General features: G+C 37.8%; 1 protein-coding gene across 1 annotated transcript in view; it reads right to left on the bottom strand.

Annotated features, from left to right (window-relative positions):
* Window positions 1–27,345, bottom strand: part of EFL1 (elongation factor like GTPase 1) — a 219,820-nt gene that overhangs the window by 119,656 nt on the left and 72,819 nt on the right. The window contains exons 13-15 of the mRNA XM_069098699.1: window positions 18,834–18,985; window positions 17,650–17,825; window positions 12,822–12,960 (exon numbers count right to left, since the gene is read on the bottom strand). Of these exons, the coding sequence (XP_068954800.1) occupies window positions 12,822–12,960; window positions 17,650–17,825; window positions 18,834–18,985 (467 nt within the window). The remainder of the gene's footprint in view (window positions 1–12,821; window positions 12,961–17,649; window positions 17,826–18,833; window positions 18,986–27,345) is intronic.

The following is a 27,345-nucleotide window of genomic DNA, read 5'->3' on the forward strand; positions in this document are numbered from 1 at the left end:
AAAGAAATGCCCCTCCTCTCAAAGATTAACCTCATTCTTAATGTTATTGAGGATATTAACCATTCCATTCCTTCCCTTAATTTTTCTTTCTCTACCACTTTCACTTGCAGATGGCCATCAAATCTGTATTTCCAATCAAGAGCACAGTGTACCTGCAGGTTTCTGACTCTTCCTATTGGTGCCATTGTACATTTGAAGCTCACACCCACATGCAGTTTGATTTGTTTTCACTTACTTCTACCTCAAATTACCTCAGGAGTTCTGGGCTCTTGAGCTCACGCTACCTAGACCTTTGAGAATGGCCTTAACCTGAAGACATTCACGCCTTCTCAAATCTTCCAGGATGCAATTACTAAGTTCCTAGACATCAAAGACTCACTATGAAGCCTTGCTGAGCTAACAACATTCTCCTCCAACCATTGCAATTGGTGTTGTTTTTTTTTTTAATGATACACTTTCAAAGTAGTTGTATGATAAATTGATATCAATTTCCCAATTTGGGTCTAGACTAAAAGTCTTTGTTTATTTTTTTTGCTTTCCAATCAAAGAATCTTATTAGAGCCTAGCACACAGAATCATTAGAAATCACTTTATGCCAAACCTCAATTAAAAAGTAGGGAGAAAAATTATACCATGCAACAAGTCACTGCAAAAACAGAAAACTCATATGTTTCTCATCTTCAAAATGAGATTAGGCTAGATGATCTTTTATAATTTCTTCTAATTCAAAAGTCCAATGATTCTAAGATTAATTGTGTATTCTATGTGGCAATTTCATTACAAAAATAAAATCTCTGTGATCTGAATAACTTCCTTAATTTGCTGAATAATTTACCAATAATTTCCTCATAAGGATCCAAGTAAAGGATAAAAAAGCTTCTATAAAGAAAATCACTGTTTCTAACTAGAATCATAAGAGATTTGTGAAAATCATTATTAAAGTCTTTTTTTCACATGGAAAATATAACATTCCTTCACTAAATTCAACAAGTCACAGTGACGGTAGAAAAGGTAAATAAGTATTAGACCATGGATAAGTTAAAAAAAAAAAGAAGCAAATGAACTAAGAGATAAAGTTTTTAGTTCCTTTATAAATAACTGAAGTTAAACCATTCTATTAATGATATTTTCTTCTTTTACTTATGAACTAGCAATATCAAACAGGATTGCATTATATTAGCAAATGAAACAGACAGATTGGATAAACTAGCCAATCATCTTCCCCACGGCAGTGAATAACTGTCTCTAGGCTCTGAAGCCAGGTTGCTTCATCCTCTAAAATGCTGGCATCTGAGGCTTTGGAGAAAGTATAAATGTAAGAGTGTTCAACTTGGAGTCACAAGCCTTATGTTCGAATCTCTACTCTGCTACTTAGGAGAAACAGGGATTGTTTAATCTCCCTGTCCCTCTGGTTCCTTCTCTGTAAAATGAGGGAGTTGAAATACATGACCTCCAAGATCGAGGCTCCTATCCCCAATCAGTCCTGTAGTTTAAAAGCAGTCATGCATGCGCTGACCCTGGATTACCCTTACTAGTTGCTTCTAACTTTTCAAATGCTGGGAATCATCAACCAATGTCACTTTTAGATGGAAAGTGTTGGTATTTCAGAATTGCTTTTTTTTTTTTAAATATGTAGATTATAAAGAGATTTTCTTTTAAATGGCATTTAAGGAATGGAAGAAAAGTAATGGAATAGGATTCAGGAGTCCTAGGTTTGTCCAAATTAGGCTAAGCAGTGGTGTGACTTTGAACACGTCACTGAACTTTCCTGAAGCTCAGCATCCGCTTTTGTTAAATGCAGGAGTTGGAATAGATGATTCCTAGTTAATTACATGACTCAAAAATGAACTTGCTGATGAATTTTCAAAGCCTTCTCATCTGTTAAGCAAATAGTAATATACAATACTGATCTAACCATTGTAATTATACTCTACATTACCCATTGTAAGTTTTCTTTCATTTAGGAAATTAATTACATAAGAAAACAAAAAGTACCCAAATTAAACATGTCAATGTCAGCATTTCCCTTTCTTTTCTACTGGGTTCAACGTTTCCTTCTGTTGTGGATTATCTACACATTCTGTGAAACTACTATCAAGTATAAGCCTTATCCTATCAACAACAAACAAAAAATAAAAGGTTATTTATAAAGTGGCCTCTCTACTCACAAGAGAAGGGTCCTTAAGTGACAATTAACAAATAAATCAACTTTCTTCTTCATCAGTAAATGATCTTGAGGGTTATTTCCAGAGCTAATTTTTATGAGTCTGTGACTACTTTTACCATTCATGCTTTCTCTGCAGTGTCCATGAACCACCACCTTGCATAGCAAGAAACAGCCTCTACAGGGTTTCTGGTAAGAGATACAGAGAGGGCCCCCAAATGATCAGCCCTCCCCTAGTCCTCAAAAAGAAGCTATTCTTATAATTTCACTATTTATAGCATTACAAAGGCATAAGGTACTATATTTTTATATAATATGAACTTTAGCTATGCTTTTCAAATACCATTTAGTGATATATGATTATTCCCCTGAAACAGATTTACTTGGAGAAAGTCTAAGTGGAAATGGATAGTCAAGAAAAAGCTAGCTAAAGACAGGAAGTACCTGTCAGTGATCTCCACCAGAGGGCTAAAGAACATTCAAATAACCCCTAATTTAGGGCAAGAGAGGTGAGGAAAATGGAGAAGTGAGAACTATTTTTAATTTTCCCAGTTAGCCATGGGGTAAGAGGATCTTTGTAATGTCTGCTTTCAGTGGACCCCAAATTCCTAGTAATGGGGAAAAGGCATAGTCCTATTTTGGAACCAGTATATTAATCCTGATGGATGCCACTAACAGCCTTGTTCCTTGTTCCCTCAATTCCCCTTCTCCAGCCAAATGTGTCTCCAACTACCTCCACCTGAAGGTTCAAATCTGTTCACACTCTGGGAATAGCTGTGGCTCTAAGCACAATGCTTAAGACTAACTTTCTATTAAACTCCACTGGCAAAGAGAATGTGCTAATTATAATTACCTAGATCCAGTTTCTAAGTCCTCCTCCAGGACTCCTCCAAGAACCCTTGGAGCCTGAGTTCTTAATGATAATTCACATTTAGACAATGCTTTAAGGTCTGCAAAGTGCTACCTGAGAGTCTGGCTGTCTCAGTATTATTTCCAGTTTTACAGATGAGGAAACAGGTTCTGGGACATTAACTGATGCAACAGTCCTGATTCTAAGTTCAGAATTCTTTAACTTCCTGGGCTTGATCCTTCACTTTCTTGGACCTATGTTACCTTGTTCAGGGTACAGATCAATGCCCAAAGAAAGGTACTCCAAGAACTTCCCTGGGGAGAAAATTGGAATGCAGAAGAGACTGCACCCCTAGCTAGGGTAGAGCTCTCTGTCCACAACAAAAATGAAGCACACCTATCCCAAGTCTTAGATCAAATTCTCGGTTGCTCCATGTTAGCTTTGGCTCTGCTTATAGGTCACTTAATCCAACCCTTACACTTTACAGATGAAGGATCTAAAACCCAAAGATGTTAAGTGACTTGCCCAGGTCACACAGGTAGTAAAGGCAGGGTTTAAATTCAGGTCTTGATACCTCAAATCCTATAGTGCAGCACTAGGCCTAGAGTCAGAAAAAGCTGAGCTCAAATCTAGACTCAGACACTCACTAGCTGTGAAATTCTGAGTACGTCTTTTCACCACTGCTGGTCTCAGTTTCCTCATCTGCAAAATGTAGATAATAACAGCCCTACTTTTCAGGGTGGCTATGAGGACCAAGTGAGATAAAAGCTGTTAAGTGCTTAGCATAAAGTCTGGAGTACAGTAAGGACTATATAATGGTTACTACCATCATCTTCATTAGATTACTGCCACTGTAGCTTTGCTCCCTGGGGTAACTGAACAGTAGAGTCACCATAGAGCAGAGCATCTATGTAAAACTGTGTATCTGTGTAAAAAACAGTCACTCTTCAACCATATATTCTGTACATAGCTAGTCAGTCTGATTATACCTTTAACAAGCAAATCTTAGGAACTCAAGCCTAAGCCAACACGACCCAGTTCTTTATACCTAGGTTAGTCTTTCTGAGTTCAACCTCCAGCCCACATGACAAAAGAGTGCTCTCCTGTCTAAACTGATGCACAGGCCTGTCTCCCCTTTGTCTCTTTTGTGCTACAGCCCTCTAAATTCTACTGTGACATTTATGGACAGTAATAAACACAGAAGTTACAAGTATTTTTCTAAAATTAATTTAAAATCTGACCTATTAAGCACTTATTGTTCAGTATGGAATATCTAAATAGTTATTCACCACGTCTTACAACATCTGTCAAGAGTTTTCAATTCAAGCATCTATAATGGGCTCACTAGGAAAACTCTAAAAAGGGGAGAAAAACCATGAGGAAGGGAAACAATGAAGAGTCGTTTATCAGCCAGTAACTGGTGCTCTAATACTGGAAGTGCTGGTTGCATAAGACCACTGGTTAACCTGATTCTGCTTATGCTATACTATTAGCCCTCTTCCAACTATGCTTGGTACAATAAAGGCAGGTTTCTAGCAAAATCTAGCAAAATACTGATATTATAACCAATATTTGGAGCCTGGGCAGTATTTTCCTTCATATTTCCTTCCACCCAGCTAGTGAAGCTTGTAAAAAATCAAAACCAATCCTAACAACAGCTGCTGTTCTCTCCAATATTTTATCTACTTTTTCAGATTCAACTAATACCACCATGAGATAAGCCCCAAATTGACATCTTCATCCCTGAGACACACCCTCAAATCATTCACTATCAGGTAGACACTTCCATTGATGTGTTCTACCATCCCAAACTCAGCATATTTGAAACCAAATTCATAATCTTCTCACCAAAGCCCGCTCCCCTTCAAAACTTTCCAGACCACTACTAAATTGAAAAAAAAATGTGCACGTATGTATATAAATGCCCAACAACTGAATAAACATTTATTAAGTATATACAGAACAGTGCTAGCTGCTAGAGACACAAATACAATAATAAAAGTTTTTATGTCCCTCCCATCTCCATTTTCAAGGAGCTTAAATACAGTAGGGTCCGAAGATATACAGAGATAAGAAAATGCAAAATAATATGATGATGGAGAGAGCATTAACAACTTGGGGGAGAGTGGTATGCATGCTGAATGGAGAGCAAGGATGACTTCAGGAAAGAGTAAATCTTCCCTAAGCCTTGAAGGAAGATCAGGATTCTAAGAGGTGAAGGAGATTGTTTTTATAAATATATGGAAGGAGGAGATAAGCTTTACATTTGGAGATAGTAATCTAGTTTGCTCACAAGAGAAAATATATAGAGTAAGGTACTGGCCACTTGGGTAGAGAAATTGGGAAATAGAGGAGAAATGGCATGGAGGTAGAACTGAGGAGGTGAGAAGGAAGAAAAGAATGCAGGATGACTTTCAGGTAATGAATCTGGGTGCTTGACTAGGAAGACAGTTGTGTCACTAACAAAAACAGGCCAATTTACATAGAAGTGGATCTGCATACAAAAAACAGAAACGCATGTAAAAAGGAAAATCAAATATTAATAAGTTATTATAGAAATTTTATGTGATAAAATTCATATATTTGAATGCAAATAGTTGCAAAGCAAAATTCAGTTAGGGGTGTCACTGTTCACTCCCAATCACTCTTCCATATTCAATCAATGATCAAATCTTGTTGATTTTATTCCCTTGACGTTTCTTGTATCTGTGTCATTTCATATCTATACTACTACAACAGATTCTCTTTCTTAAGTCCTTCCCCATCTCATGCAGAATTCTATTTTGGTCACTCACAAGTGGAGCTTCACAAGCCCATAAATTCTTAGGCATGCTACAGTCTAGAGCTTTGTGGCTGCTCCAAACAAAACTCTGACCTCAAATATGCTACATTTTAATTATCGGGTAGAACACTCTACACATCAAAAAGCCGAAGACATATAGTTCTGTAGCTATCTTTGGAAACAAATGTAATGTTGAGTAAAGGATACTAGATGTGAATTTGGAAAACCTGAGTTTGAGCATCAGTTTTGATAGTTACTAGCTAGGTGACCTCAGGGAGATGCAGATTGCAGTCATGCTTTGCTTTCCCTAGTGCCCTCAAGAGGGAAAGAAATGGCACTTTATTATCTTTAGAACTCAGTTTATTTCTCTGAAAAACAGAGATATTAATACCTATAGGAGCTTCCTCAATTTCTTCAAAAAAACAGGGATTATAACGTTCATAAGATCTACTACAATGACCTGCTGTGAGGAAAACACTTAGTCAATTTAAAAGTACTATGTAAAAGTGATTTTGAGATATTATTATTACAGGCACTGTTAGTCTCAGCTAATACAACTCCCTGCTGACAATGCTGATCTCCATTCAGTGACTAGGGGCTACAGAAGATTTTTGTTCTTTGGAATGAAGAAAAAAATATACATATGCTTTGAAATGTAGACATTATCTGACGTTATTCTGCAGTGGTTCCACATCATGTTTTGCAATGGCTCATTTTTAAAACTGAGAATTGCATGTGGACTTGGGGAAAACCTACAAAGCTTAATTTGTAATGAATCAAACTTTCAAAAAAATTTCAACATATAGATAACTATACCAGCCTATCAATTTTACCCTTCTTCTTTGTCCTTTTCCATTGCTTTTTTGTCCATTCGCCTCTTGTAGTATTTGTGTACATGTTCCTTTTATCATAGGTCCAAAGAGCATTCCGGTTTCATAGTTTGAGGTTCTATTCTTTAAATTGCTTGCATTTGTTTTCCTTGCTGTATTAGTGTCCATGAAAAGTCTACTCCAGTACTTCACTATAGAATGAAATTCACTATGGGCCAGGCCGGCAGAGTTGAGTCCCTGGTATATTCTATACCAAACTAGAAAAGAGTTTGGAGCACTGGCCCTGCACTTTGTGCCAGCCTAGTTAAATTAGAAGAGGCTCATCACCAGAATATCAATAAGCAAATGATGAACTGTTTTAGTTGAATAAACTCAGGAAAACTATCTCAGGTATAAGCAGATGGCAGCTGGCATTAGTTATGGGAACAGACACACTACTGACATGGTTCGTGGGCTCATATGAGAGAGAAATTGTGTGTGTTGGAAGGGCAGGTGAGATAAGAGAGAAAAAAAAGATCTGTTTGGAAATGAGTGAATTGAAGGTTAAGACAGTCACTGTTCTGTTTAAGGGAGGACAGAACAGGAGTGGAATAGGAGCAGAGCAGCTGGTGGTTCTTTAGAGAAGATAAGAAGATACCAGTAACAGCAGTAAAGCAAAGAGAAAGTGGGAGAACAAAGCAAGGTAACCACCATAGTAATAATAGAACAAAATCATTAGCAAGATAATAAACCTAAGCAAGAATGAAAAAAAGAAGACATGTGGAGACCAAAGATTGCCAAGATGACAGTTTGCATTTTCCACCAGCCCTTCTACACTTTTCCTCCCCAGGCACTGGGCTGCTCTCCCCAATCCCAATGACCACCCTGCTGTTTGGAACTTGGGGATTTTACTGGCAGGTGGTAGAATGGAGCTCTGCAGTAACATCTCCCCATCAGGCAGCCCTTCTCTTCTCATATAATGTCTCCATAGCATCCATGACCTTATATGAGGCTGAGTGAATGTAAGGTTGTATTAAGCCACTTGATATGAGGAAATCTGGGTGATTATAGCCAATAGCTTGAGAGGACAAAATGCAAATTAACAGATAAATTTTGTCAGCTTAGTCATTTTCTGAAACAACAAGGAAATTGTAACTATTTCCTTCATAGCAACTATAGTCTATATAGCTGAAACAAAGGGGAAGATCATGCAAATATATGGATCATTCAGGCAAAAAAACCCCAACACTCTATTTTTCTCTAGAATGAATAAAATTCACAACACTTACACAGCCTTTTCATTCTACTTTGGCTAACCTGATCTAATCTATGAATTAAATAAGAAGAAATAATCTTTCCCTATCTTATTGATTCTTTTAGCTAAGAAACAGATGGGGTTACCTCACACAGGTTTCAAATGGAAACAATCCAATTGCTGCTTAAATTCCTAATGTACAATCTTCAGCTTGAAGTAAGCAATACTGCTTCTTTTGATTAAAAAAAAAAAAGGATAGTCTTTTAACTGGAGAAAAAGGGCCTAATCCGGGATGATTAAGAAACAAGCTCAGCAAAAGGCATCAGAACTAATAAGGTAAAAATTTTAGACACTTTAAAGTACTTTCTTAAATGAAGATATAATACAGAAAAAAAATATTTGTAACTAACTGAAACAAATCCTCCCCTAGAAAAAGGGAAATGTTTGGGATAAAGGGACAAATTAACCACTATTTAGATAAAAGGTTACCTTAAAGATGTAAAAAAAACCATGAAATTATTCCTATTTTCTTCAAAATAAGTACTAAATTCAATTCATTAATGAAACTTTCAAAGTTTCTTGATCTTCCATCTTACTATATGACCAATATATCACAGAGTTAGCTCATTCAACATACCATGACTTTCTATTGACCCAGTGAACAATCAGAACTTAAGCAAAACAAGTTCAGAAGGGAACTTATTAATATTCATTATTTTCTTGATGCTATGGTGAAAAAGAAAGAGGTATCAAGTTACTTCTGGGAATATTTCTTCAAGAACTTTTAAAAGGCACTTTAACCATCTGGAATAGATATGAAAAGTTTCCATGAAAAAGCTGTAGATTTGAAAACCTAATTTAATTTCCCACATATTTTAATAAGAGGCAACAGCAAACATATTTTTAGAGATGTTCACCACCATATATAACAAAAGGCTAGTATTTACTAAATATGTTAAGAGACCCACTGCCCTCCTCTGTGCCCTCATCTTTAACCACACAAATGTCAGAAAGCAAGCAGGTAAAGTCAAAATCGAAATCAACTGTTTCCAGACCACAAAAAACTGTTGTATGCTAATTATTCATTACAAGATCTTCAAGTGAATTTAGCAATTTGTGTGTTCACATGTAAAATTAAAAATGTGAAATGTGAATCCCTGAGTTTTTAAAAAGCCAAAGAAATTTCTGCTTTGTTTCTTGTCTATAAAATGCAGAATTATTCAAGTAAGTTATATAATGTTTTCATTTTTTTCAACAAAAATTTACATCTGGGATGGATAAATCTGATGTTGTATACCATTTTTAATGAGAAGCATATGGGTAATGGTCATATCAATCTTATTTTGAAAAGTTCCTGCATTTTAAAAAGTGAATTGGTACCTTTTACAATGTTAATTAATGAGAGGAAAGGGAGGTGGGGCCTTCAGGTCTGTCCAAATCAAAATAATAACCCCTGTTGCTTAACTTGTGAAATGTGCTCCTGTCATATACGTGGTAAAAAGAAATAGAAAACAAAATATCTATGATCAATAGATATTTTTAGGCCAAATTTAGCCAGCTTATGAGTTGACTCCTTTCCATTTCATATCCACATGTGAAAAGATAAAGCATTTTTAAGTAGATAAAACTATGCTCACACATCTGGTATCAATAAAATTCACCCCAACATACTATTGGCTGACATCCCAGCATTCATTATTTTGAACTGCTGCTGTCTCTCTTCTGGGTCACTCTATCCCCTTCCACCTCATAATATACCAGAATGCATGGCCTGCCTTTCAGCCCTACGCTGAACTTACCCCTAAATTTGGAAATTTGCTTTCCATTAGGAGACATTGTGTCCTGGCTTCAGACGTAGCTGTTGCTACCACAACTACTGCACATGTGGCAAACTTTCCTGATCACTATGTATTCTTTAATGAACAAGTGAAATGGCCTAGGTAACTTACAGGCTTTGAAGAGACACCATCTGTTCAAGATGGCTTGGCAACAATAGAACTCTGCACAGCTACTAAATAAATATCCTCTATAAACAAACCTGGTTTATTTTTTGATTTTTCAAAAATATCCCAGGGAGGGAGAAATCTGATCTTTAACTTAACTTTACTTAGAGTAAAATTCTTTCTCAAAAGATCAGAGAAACTCACAGAACACTAGAGCTATAAGGCACCGTAGAGATCACTTACTTTGTCTCTTACACAGACTAGAAAACTAGAGTCCAGTGAAAGGATCTGTTCATAGTCATTCATCTAGTTACTAGAAGAACCTGGACATGAACCCAATCTCTTTTTTTTTTTTAAAGCAATTTGGGTTAAGTAACTTGCTCAAGCTTACAAGGCCAGTTATTTCTGGGTGTGGTGCTAAGTATCTGAGTCTGGATTTGATCCAGGTCATCCCGACACTGGAGCCGGTACTCTTACTCGCTGAGCCACCTGGCCGCCCCTAAGCAATTGGGGTTAAGTAACTTGCTCAAGGTTACATGGCCAGGTGTTTCTGGGTGGGTGCTAAGTGTCTGAGCCCGGGATTCGATCTCCAGGTCATTCCAACACTAGAGCCGGTGCTCTTACTCGCTGTGTTACCTGGCCGCCCCTAAATTTTCAATTATTTCTTTTAGAGTAACATTTTTTTTTTAAGCAATTGGGGTTAAGTAACTTGCTCAAGCTTACATGGCCAGTTATTTCTGGGTGTGGTGCTAAGTATCTGAGCCTGGATTCGATCCCCAGGTCATCCCAACACTGGAGCCAGAGCTCTTACTTGCTGAGCTACCTGGATGCCCCTAGAACCCAGGCTCTTTTTACTAAACTATACTGTCTATCCATATTTTAATAACTGGGGTTCATGCAAGTACTGATACTATGACAAAAACAGTCCATGTTCACCTATCCTACCCCTATCATTCATGATTCTATAGACAGCTTCAGTTTTTGACTTTTCAAGGTAAAAAATCTCAATCTTGTTACACTATCTTCACATTCAGGCCAGTCATTCATTTGATTTTTAAAATTATTTCCTATGGACCTTATCCAGTTCCATTTTATCTGTGTTAACATGTGACTTCAACAATAGGAGGCTTTGATAGAGATGCAAAATTTTCATAGCTTTGTACAAGGGCAGAATAATGCTTTCTATTTTATTTCTAATGCTGTTCTTAATGCCCAGCAGTTTTAGCAACTGCTGTCCATAATACTGACAAAATACTCACAGCCATTCAAAAGCAAGTTTCAAAAGGCATGGAAAAGGCATGGTTCCATAAGAAAACTAGATAATTGTGCCTGTTGTGTGTTTTATTTCATAAGCAGGTGTGTATTTATGCATCTAAAAGTCAAAATATCTCAGGAAACTTTTCTCAACTAGCTGAACTTTTCTAAACTAGCTGTTCTAAGATTCAGACACATGTCAACTGACACTAAGGGGCATCTCAAGACCAAAAGACTAGCTATACTATTCATTCAAACTCAAGTAATTTATAGTAAAGGGCCCTATAACTTAATAACATAAAAATTCAGGACAAAGACCTATGAAAAAAATTACCCTCAACAGTATCCAGCTGCAATGAAGGTGAGGAAGGAGAACCTGAAAATCTAAGTCTATCATCAAGTTCACATTAAGAAATTTTTTTAAAAAAGAAAGAAAAAATTTTTTTATTTATTTTCTTTTTTAATTAATTTGTTTGTTTCCTTTTAGTTTACAGGATTCAATTCCACAATTCCTTGAGTTTCACATTTTGCCCCTCTCCCCCCCATGGAGGCATATAGTCAAGTATAGGATCTGTAAGTACTTTCACATTATACATTAGTCAGGTTATAAAGATGGATTGTATCAGATGGAATGAAAAATGGTAAAAAGGACATAAAACCAAACAAGAGAAGGAAAAAGATCAGGCATTTTGCTTCCACCTGGATATAAATTCAGTTCTTTCTAGTTCTTTCTCTGGATGCACATATTTCTCGCCATCATGAGTCTTTTGGGATTGATATATCACTGCATTGCTGAGAAGAGTCCAGTCTATCAAAGTTGGTCATCACACATATGTTGTGTCTGTAATTGTGTACAAATTTCTCCTGGTTCTACTCTTCTCACTCAGCATCAGTTTGTATAAGCCTCTCCAGGTAAATATGAAGACCGTCTGCTCCTCGTTTCTTATAGCAAATAGTATTCCATAACATGCATATACCACAACTTGTTCAGCCATTCCCCAATTGATGGGCACCCCCTTAATTTCCAATTCTTTGCCACCACAAAAAGAGCTGCTATAAACATTTTTGTACATATGGGTCTTCCTCCCACTTCTATGATCTCTTTGGGATATAACCCTGGGAGTGGTATTGCTGGGTCAAAGGATATGAAAGTATTTATAGCCCTTTGGGCATAATTCCAGATTGCTCTCCAGAAAGGCTGGATCAAGAAATAAATTTTTTAAGGGACAGCAAGGTGGCTGCCACCAGCCCTGGAATCAAGGAGGACCTGAGTTAAAAAATGATCTCAGGCACTTAACACCTATTAGCCGAGTGACCTTGGGCAAGTTGCCCAATTGTCCTGCCTTCCCCCCTCAAAAAAAGGGCAAAAAAAATGTTTTAATGGAAAACAATATTTCATTTATAATTTTACATGTGAACACACAAATCATGAGCAGAGAAGTACCAAATAACTGAACATTTCTCATTTAGGTAATAAGGAAGAAAACTCATGGAAATTGAGGGATAATTTTAGCCATAAAGAGGAAATGGCAGGCAGGTAACTGAAGAGAGAAAAAATAATAATTTAAATGAGCCATTAAATAACATTTCCAGGTAATTCAGGTCTTCTAAAAAGCTGACCATCCCACTGAATAGAAGAGGGATCCCAGAGAAAAGAGAGTAATGGCAGTGTGAAGAACTATCTTGTAAAACAATTTTCTTTACATGTTTAAATGTATTATGTATTTATATGCTAAATAAGAGAAATTAAAAGCACTCTCCTACCTAGTACATTGCCTGGAGGCACTTCCTGTAGATCTTCTAGTTCCCTTCCCATCAGAAGGTAGAGGTTTTCCAAAGTACAACAAGCCAGATGAGGGACTGATGGAAGATCATCTGAAGGAGCCGAAAAGCCTAAAGGTACCTGGTCAAAGAGAATGGCTGAGGGTAAACATACATTTTGTAAACTAAGAATGATTTCATAAAAAGTGAAAATGTACCCATTCTAATCAATTATACAACAAATTTATGCAAACATATTTTGTACAAAGAATCATGCTAGAAGCAATAAGTAATATAAAGAAATGATTTTTAAAAAGGTCCCTGTCCTTGAAGAGATTATAACATATTTAGGAAGACAAGATGCATTCACATAAAAAGGTAACAATACAGTAACAGCAGATAGCTAACAATGACAGTAGAGGACAAGGAGTAGTACAAATAATTAGTTCTTCCACCAAAGGACCACTGTGGCCTGGTAGGGGCGGGGATGGTAAAGGAAAGATCAACAATGGGGATAGGAAAGGAGCATAAAGTATGACTAGGACTCAGATGGACAGAAGGAATGAGCTAAGTCTTAAAGCGGGGGAAAGGTCTGAGCAAAGTGATGGCGCAAACAATGAGCAAAGACCCACAAAGTATATCCCATGAAAAGTGAAGATGCCATTCTGGTCAGAGCAGAGGAAAAGGTTTTGGGTAATGATGAGATATAAGATTAGAAAATCCTATTTCATGGGGCAGCCAGGTGGCGCAGTGAGTAAGAGCGTTGGCCCCGGTGTTGGGAGACCCGGGATCGGTTCCGGCCTCAGATAATTGTCACCCACCCAAAATAACTGGCCGTGTAACCTTAAATAAGTTACTTAACCCCAATTGCTTAAAAAAAATAAATATAAATATATAAAGAAAAGTAAAAAAAAAGAAAGTCTTATTTCAGAGGACCTCAAGTCCAACCTAAGAAGCCTAAAGTCAGCTTGAAGGTAGTGGGAACTACTACTGGAGGATTCTGAACAGGGAAATGGCTTTATGAAAGTTGTAAATAAAAGATGTCACATGAGGCCATGATTTTTGGGTTGATGTTGGGCCAACCTGGATGGCTAAAGCCAGAAAATCAAGAGAGTATTAGTCTAGAGGATTCTTGAATATTATAATAATAGCTGTCATTTACACAGTACTTCAAAGGTTTGCGAAGCACTTTACAAATGTTACCTCATTTTATCCTCATAACCACCCTGGGAAGTAGATGCTGTTATTATCCCCATTTTACAGATGAGAAAACTGAGGGAAAACATAGGTTAAATGTCTTGATCAGGGAAACACAGTTAATAAGCATCTGAGGCAGGATTTGAACTCAAGTCTTCCTAACTCCAAGTCCAGAAAGTACTCTATCCTTAGCTGCCTAAGAAAGACAAATTCCCAAAAGTCTATTGTATAGGTAAGTAATCTTCAGTCCATAAGAGGTATAAAGGAAGAATGCACCAAAAAAAAAAGATAACTAAGTACAGAAAAACAATATTCATCTCCCTATGTGGAGTCAACCCACAAGTATGGTAACCACTCCAGGCCCAGTGCTCTAAACCACTGGGTAAACTAGCTGCCTTGGAGCTGGAACTGAACTGAATTGGAATCTCTTCCCCAGTTCATGGTTCTTGGACTAATTGAAAGGAGTTAGTTTCGTATAGAATTTTACCCTCAGAAATTGAGAATTGCTGTAATATAATCCAGTTATGTGTTTTTCTGTTTGACACCTTCCCTAGAAACCCTGGGATCAGACTTTACCCAGTGGCTTTTATTGAGCACCCACTGGATACAAAACTCTTATCCTGGATACTTTGGCCAATTCTCAGCTCTTGCTAGGGAGGGCACTAGCATAGTTAATCAAAGCCATCAGATAATAGATGAGTGATTTGTATTTGAATATAAAAGGCTGTTTCTGAACTAGGAATGCATATTTCCAGTATTCCAATGAAGCTGTGATCTCACTTGTGGGAATGTCCTAGTATTCTAGGTTCATCCCTCTCTCTTCCAGCTGTTAGTGCCTTCATATTTGAGAGAAATTATTATTTTCTAGATTAATAACCAATTATTAAATTAGGATTAAGGCTTTCTCTCTATTTCCTCATTCAGGAACCAGTCCCTGTAAGTTAGTCAGTCTCTGAAGGACATTGACTGCTGACAAATGAGATTGCCCAAATCCTCTGGAACACTGCTCCCTGATTTTGGGTCAGACCTAATCCAACTAGGAAAACTTACTTCTGTTTAGAATGTAAATAGAACCTAATCTAGGTGAATTCCAGTCCCAAAGCATCAAGTCTATGTCCCTGCACCCCTCCTAGGGTAACCCATCTCAAGAAGGAGAAAACCACAGTGGTTTGGGTAGAGATGGATTCCTTTGTCCAGACTGCTGGAGGCAACTTAATTCACCAATTAGGGCTGATTTTCACCTGTCAGGGGTACCTCCTTTTCCAAAGGTATTTAAGCATTCAGTTATCTCCATGATTTTGTCTTCAGTTATGGAAAGAAACTACTGACCATCAATTTATTAATTATCAACTAGTCTAATTAATAAATTGATTATTAATTACCCAGAAACTCTATCTCTTGGCTTTTTTATTGATCTCATCTTCCATCTACTAGGTATGTTATTTACATGTTGTCTCTCCCATTAGAATGTGAGCTCATTGAGGGCAGGGATTATTTTTGCCTTCCCTTGAATCCCAAGCACACTGTCTGGCACAGAGCAAATGCTTAAAAATTGCTTGTTGACTTAACTTTTTTGTGAATATACATTGCATGACCCTTTACATACACAGATCAAACCAACAAAGCAACCTATATATACATGAACTGCTCCTATAGATGAGGGTTTGAAGAAGCTAACCACTGAATTAGGAATGTGATGAGTGTGTGTTATCAGATGCTTACTATGTGTCAGCTAGTGGTGCGGAGATACAAAGACAAAAATAAAAACATTCTCTTTGGAGGAAACACAAAATAAACACAAGGTAATTTATGGAGTTAGAATGGAAGAAGGAAAGAAAGAGGGTAGGGACTAACAACCAATTGAATCAGAAAAGGTCTTGTAGAAATTCTGCTCCCTTGGAATTACGGGTTTCATAAGGCAGAGAATAAGGAGTGAGAGTATTACAGGCATGAGGGACAGTCTGTACTAAGGGATGGAGAACAGAGTGGAAGTCCAATGAGGGGAAATGTACAATCAGCCAGGAACAGGGCCCCATGTGACCTTGAGGCTACAGGTCCCCTACCCCTGGTCTGTAATCCAGGGTCAGTTAGGGTAAAAACTATAAAGAGCTTTAAAATGCCAAAAATGAATTTCTATTTGATCCTGGAAATAATAGGGAGCCATAAAACTTCTTGAATGGGAGAGTGAGAGACAGCCAACAAGATTTTAAGTGTTTACTATGTACTAGGTGTGCTTAGGCGTGGGGTCAGATCTGTACTTTAGGATTATCACTGGGTTAGTAAGAGTAGGGGAATAATTAATTTTATTTTTTTACTATGTGGACCATACAAACTTCAATCACCCTTATTTGAATTTCCAAGAATTTCACTTAGTAGGTCAGGCAGGCACATTACATTACCAAAGTAATAGGAAACCGAATACTAGGAATGATTTGAGATGGCCATAATCTTTGCAATATCTAATCAAGATTTTTAAACAAACAAAAATCCCTTAGTCATCTAGACAAATTTCTACCTTTCAGATATTAATGTGAAAAAAGGTTTAAAAGAAGTACTTAACACTTATTAATAAGGAATTTGCAATTATATAATAAGCTTTACACACAAACCAAACCACTGAGATAATCACAAATTGGTTTTCATAAATCTCATCACCCCACATTTAACAATTCAAAAAGAGTAATCACACACACAACTAAAATGGATAAAATGTTTTCAATACAAAAATAAAGTCAAGATTGTCAGGACCCACATTAAGTTGCTACTTCCACCCTCTCACATTCCTTTACTTATACTGCCCTACAGTCCCTGAGCTACCAGGTAGCAGTTATACTAACTTAAGAGGAAACTTATAAAATTGTCTGGGTGATCCAGAACCTTGGCTCAGCATCAAGGTGATCTGATGGTGATCTGTGCTTCCTATTTCTATCTTCCACACTCCCTTCTGAGTGTGAGTCAGGGATAAGGCATGCCCCTTCCTCACTGCCTATTTAGCTACAAACAAGGTGGTTTTCAAAAGTATTATTATCTTGTGTTTTTCTTTATCTATGTTGTTCTCAGATCCCACAGTGTTCATCCAGTGATAGAGCCCTATCTACCTCAACTTCCACACTATGTAACCATTGTCAGTTGTCTCTCCATGGCCTCACAAAACCTGCTTTGGGTTGTCTTAGTCCCAGGAAACCAAAGTGTTTTTCTACACTTTGTCACATCTCACAGTCCCAAAGTAAGAATGGATTTTGCTATTAATTTGCTCAGAAGGTGGTTTCTCTTTATTCTTCTTCTAAAGTGCAACTGACTTCATTCTGGAAAAAAAATCTAAAGCTCAGCATAAGAGTGTAAGATTTATGCAGTTGCCTAACACATGTGACTTTTTGTTCTAATAGATCTAACAAAGAGAGATAAATAACACATACAATATCTGAGTGAAAGTTACAGAAGAAATTTGGTATTGGTTTGGAGTGGAAGCCACTGTATCCTGGGCTCACTCTCTGATGATGGTACCCATTTCCAAATTCAAGGTTAACTTTTTAAAAACAACAAGGATCTCCACTTTTAGCAGGCCCAAAACCAACTTGAGACATTTGGAAAGAAGGACCACACAATAGGATAAAAGTTTAGCCCCAATTCTTACCCTTTGCAAAAATTCAGCAGGATCATATTTAGGGCCTAAGACAAAAATTTTCTGTCCTCTTCGAACCACACCACTAAACACCCGAGCAAAAGCAATGAAAGAATCTTTGTCCTCTGCTTCCTCCATCACAGGTTTTAAGTTGATACTCTCAACTGGACTGGTCAGCTGCTCATCATCTAATTAAAGAAAAAATAGGTATAAAATATTATTTTTATAATGAAGGAATGGCAGGGGAAGAGCAAAAGGAAACAGTAATGCTACACATTTTAATTAACCATCAGGTAAGAAATGTTAAGGAAAAGAGGAAGAAAATTTAGGAAAAAGCAGTGGAATGGAAAGGGCCTAACAAAAATAAGAGAGACAGAGGATGATCTAAGTTTGGATAGGGCCAGAAGTCCCACACCACATCAAGCAGGAGCACATGCTTTTAAAATGATGTAACAAATCCCATCTTTGCATGTGCAGTGAGGTTAGTGTTGACAGCCTATTAGCAACGCCCCAAAAGTCAAAACTGTGCATTTCACATTTTAAATAACTTCTGTGGTCATACATAAATGGAGAGTCAGGGCAGTTCATGGCAAGACCAATGAAATCAGGAGCCCTATCTCCACCACTCACACTAATCATGTGACTTTAAGCAAGTCACCTGCCTCAGTTTCCTCAATTCTAAGATGAGGACAACAGCACACAGGATTGTCAGGATCAAATGAGAGAGTATATATAAGACTTCTTTAAAACTGTGAAATGCTATGTATGGCAATATTTTAGGGACCTGTCTTCTCATTGGTGAGGATATTTCTTTCCTCCACAGAAGGACTGCAAGCCCTCTGAGCCTCAGGAGATGTTCTTTCTGAACTGTTATAGCTGGAAAAATGTACCAGGCTATCAGCTTTCTGAACTTCGTGGAAGTGACACATGGCCTGCCAGAAATAAAAGGCCCTCATTAGAAAAGTACTCAAAGCCATTCTCACTGGATGTGCCAAATCTTGTGCCCTGTTCATGGGGCTTTCAGGATCCCAGGGCCACCTCCATGACTAAGATGAAGCATTAGAATATGTCTTTAGTAAAGGTTAGATGCAAGGGCTGCTTTATTTCCAAATAAGGCTTTTCAAATTATGGGAGAAAAACAGTTAACCCCACAAATCCTCTTAAACATAAGAGTAATAGAACAAAAACAATAATACTTTTTGTCTCTTCTTTCTTTGGACAGATTTCAGATGCATTTCCAACAAGGGCTGGTTCCAATGGCATTTGTCCCTGAGCAGCAGCCAGCTTTTCGGCATGCCTTCTTCTTGCAAACTCCCGCCTCTGAGCAATTTCTTCTGAAGTTAGAGGCCTACATAACATTACAAAATTGTCAACATTTGGAAACAACATGAGAGTTCTAATAAATTCCATCAAAGAAACAACATTCGTTACTGTAGCATGTGAGGTAGGGCAAAATCCCAGTCATTTACCAGCAAGTTTATTTCACTAAAGATGTATCACCCCAGGAGAAGTTGAAGGGCATAGACTTCTCAAGCCATCTCAAAGCTTTTTATAAGGACTTTTTGCCCCTGTGTGTTTGGAATTTAATGTAGTAGCTACCAGACTCATGTGTCCCTGGATGGAACCTACAAAAATGTCACTTTCTGTGGCTCCTGATCTCACTTAAGGATTAGACAAGGTAAGTAAGTTTCTTCGGGCCCAAGAAGAACCTTCACAGAGGACTAATAAACTTCTAGAGGATTCAGGATCCCATAATAGCTACCAAGGAGGCACTGTGTAATTTGCTAGAAAGAATCTTAGATTCAGAATCAGGAATCTTGGGTTAAACTCTTGATGGCTTTGACAGTAGCCACTTCTATGACTTTGCACAAGCCAACATCATCTATAAGATAATAGCTATACAACCTACCTACTCTGCATATCTGTTGTAAGAAAAGCAGTTTAAGGACAGGTCAAGCCAAGATTAGGGACTCAAATTAAAAGATCAGAACTCAAAGGGTGAACTGAAATTATCAACATAAGCTAACTCAATTCAATTAAAAAAATTTATTGAGTGCCTAATATGTACAAGTCTCTGTGCAAAGAGAATAAAAGGAAAAATAAAATACAGCACCTCACAGAGCTTAAAATTTAGGAAGAGAGATCAGACAAATACACAAATAACTATAAGACAAAAGGGAATGTGAAAATATGGCAAGGGAGGTACAAAGGGATTCTCTTCCCCTATCTTGAAAAAATCCTCACTTGATTCTTCCCTGTTAACTGTCATCCTATCTTTCTTCTGCCCTCTGTAGCTAAATTCTTCAAAAAGCCTGTCTACAATAGGTGCCTCCATTTTTTCTCCTCTTATTCTCATCTTAACCCCTTACAATCTAGCTTCCAACCTTATCGGTTCACTGAAACTGCTTTTTCCAAAGTTACTGATTATTGTGGTCAGGTCCAATGGTCTTTTCTCAATCCTTAGTCTCCCTGACCTCTGTACAGACTTTGATACTGCTGATGACTGCCCCCTAGTGAATACTATTCTCTCTCTAGGTTTTCAGGATACTACTCTCCTCCACCTTTCCTCCCATCTACATGACTGCTTCTTCTTTCTCTCCTTTGCTGCATCCTCCTCCAGATAATGCCCTCTAACCATAGCTGTCCTTCTAGGCCTTCTTTTCTTCTCCCTTTATACAACTTCACTTGGTGATCTCATTAGCTCCCAGGGATTTAACTGCCATTTCTTTGCTAATGATTCTCAAATCTACCTAGCCTGCTCCCATCTCTCTGCTGACTTCCAATCCTGCATCTCCAAATGTTTTTCAGACATCTTGAATTGGATGTCCTATAGACATCTTAGATTTAGCATGTTCAGAACAAAACTCATTATCTTTCTCCCTAAATCTCCACACACATAGACCTTTTCTATTATTGTAGGGAGTAGCAGCATCCTCTCAATCCCTCAGGCTCACATTCCAGGAGTCATTCCAGATGCCTTACTATCTCTCACCTCCCATATTCAAGTTATTTCCAAGGACTGCTAATTTCACTTAAGACATTTCTCAAATATGCTCCCTTCTCTCCTCTGACACTGTCACCACTCTAGTGCAAGCCCTCATTACCTCATGCCTCAATTACTGCAATAGTCTGCTTTTTTTTGGGGGGGGGGGGAGTCCCTGCCTACCTTAGTTTCTCCCCACTTTAATCTATCCTTCATTCATCCACTAAAGATATTCTCCTAAAATGCAAGATTGATCATGTCACCCACCCCCCACAATAGACCCCAGTGACTTCCTATTGCTGCCAGGAGCAAATACAAAGTGTTCTGTTTGTATTTAGGGCCCTTCACAGCCTAACCCCCTCCTACCTTTCTAGTCTTCTTACACCTTACTCCTTGCTATATACCCTTCAATACAACAACAATGGGCTCCTGGCTACTTCACAAACAAGACCCTCCATCTCTCAGCTCCACACATTTTCTCTGGCTGCCCTCCAGGCCCCAAAGATTCTTCCTCCTCTCCTGCAAGAACTGAACTCCCTGGCTTCAAGGACCAACTAAAACTCCGCTTTCTACAGGAAGTCTTCCCCGACCCTTTGTAGCAGCAACCACACTGGCATACCCAGTATGGCTATTAGCACAGGTTCTTAGATCTGCTTTACTAGGAAAGATAGCTGTTTAAGGGGTCAACAATCTTTTTTTTTTTTTAATTACATTACAGTTCAGGGGAAAAGTCAGAACTCTGAAGTTCAGAGAAAAAAAAAGATAAAATACAGAGGAAAATACAATCAGATAAATAAAGACCAACAGACAGGGCTCTAACTGCTTGAATCAAAGCAATATTGCTTTACATATATCCCTGGATCCCAGTTGGGGAGCTCTGAACATACTAAATTCTGAACTCAGAATCTCGACCAGGTAATTAATCACAAGATTGTTCTCATAAGCAAGCCCCCAAGTCAGAATGCCAACTCAGAGTACATATGTATAATTATTGGAGCCAGAAGGCATCACAACCCTCAAGACTCAGTGCCTAATTAGAAATTAGCAAAAGGTGTGAAAGCCTTCCTACAAGCAAGCCTTCCCTAAGCAAGCTTCCCTTAATGGGCTCCACCTGAGGCCTATTAATAGGCAGGGAGGATCTTAAATCCCATTAACATTACACCCTCTTAATTCTAGTGCTTTCATACTGTTAATTAATTCCTATTTATCCTATATATTGCTTGACTATAAAGTGGAAGTGAATGATTAGATGTGGTAGACAGAGTGCCAGAAGAACAATGAACAGGAGTTCACAATATTATACAGGAGGTAGCAATTAAAAAAAAGAACATTAAAAAAAAAAGATCAAATGAGCAAAATGGCTGTCTGATGAGGCTTTACAAATAGCTAAGGAAAGAAGTGAAAGGGGAAGATATACACAACTGAACGCAGAATTCCAGAGAACAGTAAAAAGACATAAAGTTTTCTTAAATGAGCAACGCAAAGAAAAAGAAGAAAAGAATAGGATGGGAAAGACAAAAGATCTCTTCAAGAAAATTGGACATCCTGGGGGAACATTTCATATAAAAATGGGCATGATAAAAGACAGAAATGGTAGGGACTTAACCAGAAGTAGGAGAGTAAGAAGGAGTGGTAAGGACATACAGAAGAAGTGTACAAGAAAGATCTTAACATCACTGACAACCACAATGGTGCATTTACTGGGGTCAAGCGGGCCTTAGGAAACATTACTAGCAATAAGGCTAGTGAAGGGGACAGAATACCAATGGAGCTATTTAAAATCCTAAATGATGCTGCTATTAGTGTTACATTCAATATGCCAGCAAATTTGGAAAATTCAAAAGTGGCCACTGTATGGGAAAAGATCACTTTACATCCCCATCCCAAAGAAGGACAATGGCAAAGAATGTCACTTACCTAACAACTGTGCTCATTTCACACATCAGCAAGGTTTGCTTAAGATTCCACAAGCTAGGTTTCAGCAATACATAAACTGATAATTAACAGAAGAACAGGCTGGTTTTCAAAAGGGCAGAGGAACTAGAGACCAATCTGCCCAAATCCACTGGATTATGGAGAAAGTAAGGGAATTCCAAAAAAATGCCTACTTCTGCTTCACTGACTACACTAAAGCCTTTGACTGTGTGAATCCCAAGAAAATATAGCAAGTCCTCAAAGAGATGGGAGTACCAAATCAGCCCACTTGTCTTCTGAGGAACTTCTATGCAGGTCAAGAAGCAACAGTTAGAACCAAACATGGAATAATTGATTGGTTTAAGATCGGAAAAGGAATATAACAAGGCTATATTGTCACAAGGGTATATTTAACTTATAAGCAGAGGACATCATGTGAAATGCCAACATGAACAACTCAAAAGCCAAAATTAAAGTTGCCAGGAGAAAGAGCAGCAATCTCAAATACGCAGATGATACCACTCTGATGACAGTGAAGAATTAAGAAGTCTCTTGATGAGTATGAAATAAAGAAGTATAAAAGCTGGCTTGAAGCTTAACATTGAAAAAAAAAAACTGGCAACTGGTCCCATCACTTCCTGGCAAACAGAGGGAGAAGAAATAGAAGCAGGGTCATATTTTATATTCTTGATCTCAAAGATCACTGCAGATAGTGACTACAGTCATGAAATTAAAAGATGCTTGCTCCTTAGAAGGAAAGCTATGGAAAATTTGGACGGCATACTAAAAAGCAGAGACATCATCTTCCTGACAAAGGTTCATATAGTCAAAGCTTTGTTTTTTTCTGTAGCAATGTATAGTTGTGAGAACTGGACTATTAAGGCAAGTTGAGCACCGCAGAATCAATGCTTTCAAACTGTGGTACTGGAGAAGACTTTTTAAAGTCCTTTGGAAAGCAAGGCAATAAAAATCTGTCAATCTTTAATTGCTTCAAGCTATTCACTAGAACATCAAATACTGAAGCTGAAGCTTAAATACTTTGGCCCCATAATGAGAAGACAGGACTCACTGGAAAAGACCCTCATGTTGGAAAAGATTGAAGGCAAAGAAAAAAGAGGACAGCAGAGGATGAGACAGTGTTATGAAAGCAACAAACATGAGCCTGTACAGACTTCAGGAGAATAGAAGGGCCTGGCATGCTATTTTCCATGGGGTCACAAAGAACTGGACACAACTGAACAACAATAACAAATGGCCTCCTTTGTATATATTTGCTTGCATGCTGTCTCCCCTCCCCCTTCGTTCCTCCCCCCCCCCCCCCATAAAAAACTCCCTGAGGGCAGGGATTAGTTTTTGCCTCTTTTTTTATCCCCAGCACTTACAACAATGCCTGGCACATAATAGGTGCTTAATAAATGTTTATTGATTGACTGATTCAATGGTAATTATATGGCATGTAATATTCATTATAAAATAGTGACACAGTAGTATGACATAAATGGGCACCATAGTCATAAAACTTTAGAGCTTGAAGGGATCTTAAAACAGCAGGGCTTCAGAACTAGAGGCAGAGATCTGAAGGCAGAAAAGTAGGGGTTATCACAATCTAAAAGAGTCGATTTTGTAGGTGACCCAAAGGGCAACAGAAAGATACGTAGTAGATAAAGTAGGCTACAGCATTTTACCAACTATGAGGACACACATGCACCATGACTTCAGGCTCTCAGCCCCTCCTTTTCTTTGGCTATTTAAGGACGAAGTTATACCAGATGATTCCCTAAGGTCTAATAACCTATGAGTCTAAGTGACAGAAAAGATACTAGAACATATAGGAAAAGAAAAGGTGGTGGCCCAAGTCATGTAGGGAGAGATAATACATGGGCAGCCTCAACTGTGCTCTGCTATCTGTGAAATATGAAAAACCAAAAGGAGCTCTTTAGCAATGAATGCAAAATGAGATTCCTTATAGAGGACTTAAAGAAGAACATGAACAAGAACCACAAAGGTTGGGAAACCCCAAATAAGTAGCAAGTGACACCAAGAGAGAAGTTCCCATTCTGCTGAAGTCATGAATCCATCAATATACAGCAATATGGGTAAGATGGAACAAAGCAGAAGGGATGGGAAAAATCAACGAGTATTTGTTAGGCATTTAAAAGGCATTTATTATGGGCCATACAATTTTCATACTTAATTTTCAGACACAGTTACTGCTTTTACAATCTATCTAGGGACAGGTAAATCTTATGAAATTACAAAGTAAATATGTTTAAGTCAGCACTTCTGCTCAGGTACCAGTTGGACTAGGTAGCCTCTGAGTTCCTTCTCAGCTCATATTCTATGGCTCTCAGGTACATAATCAAGTATAAATTGGTGTGACATGGACAACAGGCTAAGGTAAGAATTCAGAAAGGTTTGATCAAACTGGCAAAAAGATACAAAAGAAATTAATAATAAATCAAAGGAATCACTGGACTTAGCTATCATTTTATAGATGGAAACCCAAGACCAAGAGGGATGAAGCAATCTGTCTAAAAATACCCAAGCAATAAGTATCCAGGCCAGGAATTATTTGAACCCAAGTACTATGACTTCAAATCTAGGGCTCCTTCCATTATACTTTGATATTTGAGTAAAGTAAGATGGAATTGAAGGTCCATATACATGGTAATAAGAAATAACTAATGAATAGTTCAACTGATACAAACAGGAAGGTTAGCATTTATACAAATGGAAAATAATTTGTTCTTATGCTAAAGAAAGATGATGCTGGAAGTATAAGGCTCTAGAACAGGGTATATACAAGACATACAAGATGATAAGATTGGGCAGTGTTCATTTTGATATGGGTTTGTTAGGGAGTTTTGGTGTGGGCAGGGAGGGAACAAAAATTTCAGCCAAGAGAAAATGAGACAGCCATATTACATAAAAGCGTATCATTTTTGTTTTGTTTGGGAAAAATAAAAAATAACCCAAGGTCATATACATGACACCTGGGAAGATAGATTAGTTTATACCAAAGCACTTTATCAGAGTGAAAAAGGCATTCTTAACATGGCACTCTGTCCTTTCTCCTAAACTTACTTAAGACCTGTAATAGAAAAAGGTCTCATGACTCTAGAAATCCTATTCTGAGGACTCTTTGGTTGCAACCCTAAACACCCTCAACTTCTTTGCCATTGCCAAGAGTAAACCACACATTTTCCCAGGGTAATTTCCTCTGTTCTCCCACTGGTGAGGCTGTTAGACAACTTGATGGCAAGAAAAATTAGTTATTTTGGGAAAAGTTTTCCAAATTCTCCAGGAAACTATAAAATGTTCAAAAACACCACCTGAGTTGATAAAATATTTAGGGCACATATTATGTTAAACCTTGGTGAATATACTTCACAAAACTTTACTTTTATAGAAACAGCAAAGATTCAGTTTCCCCTTGTTTGCTCTCCTGTGTATGATGACTACACAGCAACAATATACCATAGCTTTAGAAAACTATGAAACACAGCAATTTGACTAAAGACAACATATGTAAACATGAAATGTGAAGAAAACTAACAATTAACATATAATATACTACTGTATTCTTTTGAGATAAATTAAAATTTTACCCAGTCTGGGGTTATCTGGGGGCCTGAATATTTAAAAGATTAAAACACACAACCTTCTTACCCTCTACCAGAGAAGAAGCTAAAAGCTGAAACTTTGGTAATCTGTCTAAATTATGCACTGGGGGAAGATATCCACTTATTGCCTACTTCCAAAGTTCTGATGTACATATGATAAAAAAAGAATAATAAATATTCTATTATCTTTAAAAAAAACACTTAAATCACACTGAGGCTTTCACCAATATTTTAAGTACAATCATCCTAGTATTTTTTTTGTTTTCACAAAACTGTGTGCTAGAAGGATTTTTCCTTTGATAATGACAAAAAAAATTATCTATTCAAACTTGGAAAAAATTAAAATGTTAACCATTCCAAAGTGGTCAACAACTTTATAAATGTGCTTTAAGTTGGTTAAGTGGAATCCAAAACACATTTTGCCACAGGAACAATATTATACATGGTAACTTAGTTCTCAAATCTGCCCACAAAGTACTTGGCCTAGCAGTCATTTGAATTGTAGTTTTATATTAACAGCATAAAGTGTAAACATCATGTGTAACAATCCTTCTGTTGGAAGAATTCAAGTCACCAAGAATTTATCCCGTGTTTCCCCGATAATAAGACCTATCCCGAAAATAAGCCCTCCCCTGACTGTGTAAGATTCCTCTAAAATAAGCCCTCCCCCAAAAATAAGCCCTATTGAGATTGCTACTGTAGTGAAGGTGATCCCCTGCGCTACACGCTACATTACGGTACCCTCTGTATGCACCGTCCCCCCCCCGCGGGTGAAATGAACGCCGCACTCCGAGCTGCATCCAATCAGAGCTGCAGCAGTGAGTGCGTCATCCTGTTCTTCCCCAGTGATTTGCTTGCTGGCGCCATTGAGAGCAGTGCCACGGAGGAGAGCTGAGGCAGGACAACATAAAAACCCGGTATATAAGCGGGAGTGAGGGGGCATGATGGAGGATAAAAAGGGCATGATGGAGGAAAAAAGAAGAACTCAGGGGGCATGATGGAGTGAAAAGAAGGACTGATGGTCATAATTTTATTATTCTGTCTGTTTTGACCCCCAGACATGAGTACAAAAAGGAAGAGCTATACTGTTGAGTATAAGAAAGCAATTGTAGAGGAGTCACACGGCAAGAATCTTGCAGTTTTCTGTAAAGAAAAACTTTTGGATCTTTGAATGGTCAGAAAATGGAG

This window comes from Petaurus breviceps, unplaced genomic scaffold (genome assembly GCF_028583685.1).
Source record: "Petaurus breviceps papuanus isolate PSGF00001 unplaced genomic scaffold, PetGlider_PUasm1.0 37, whole genome shotgun sequence".
NCBI lineage: Eukaryota > Metazoa > Chordata > Mammalia > Diprotodontia > Petauridae > Petaurus > Petaurus breviceps.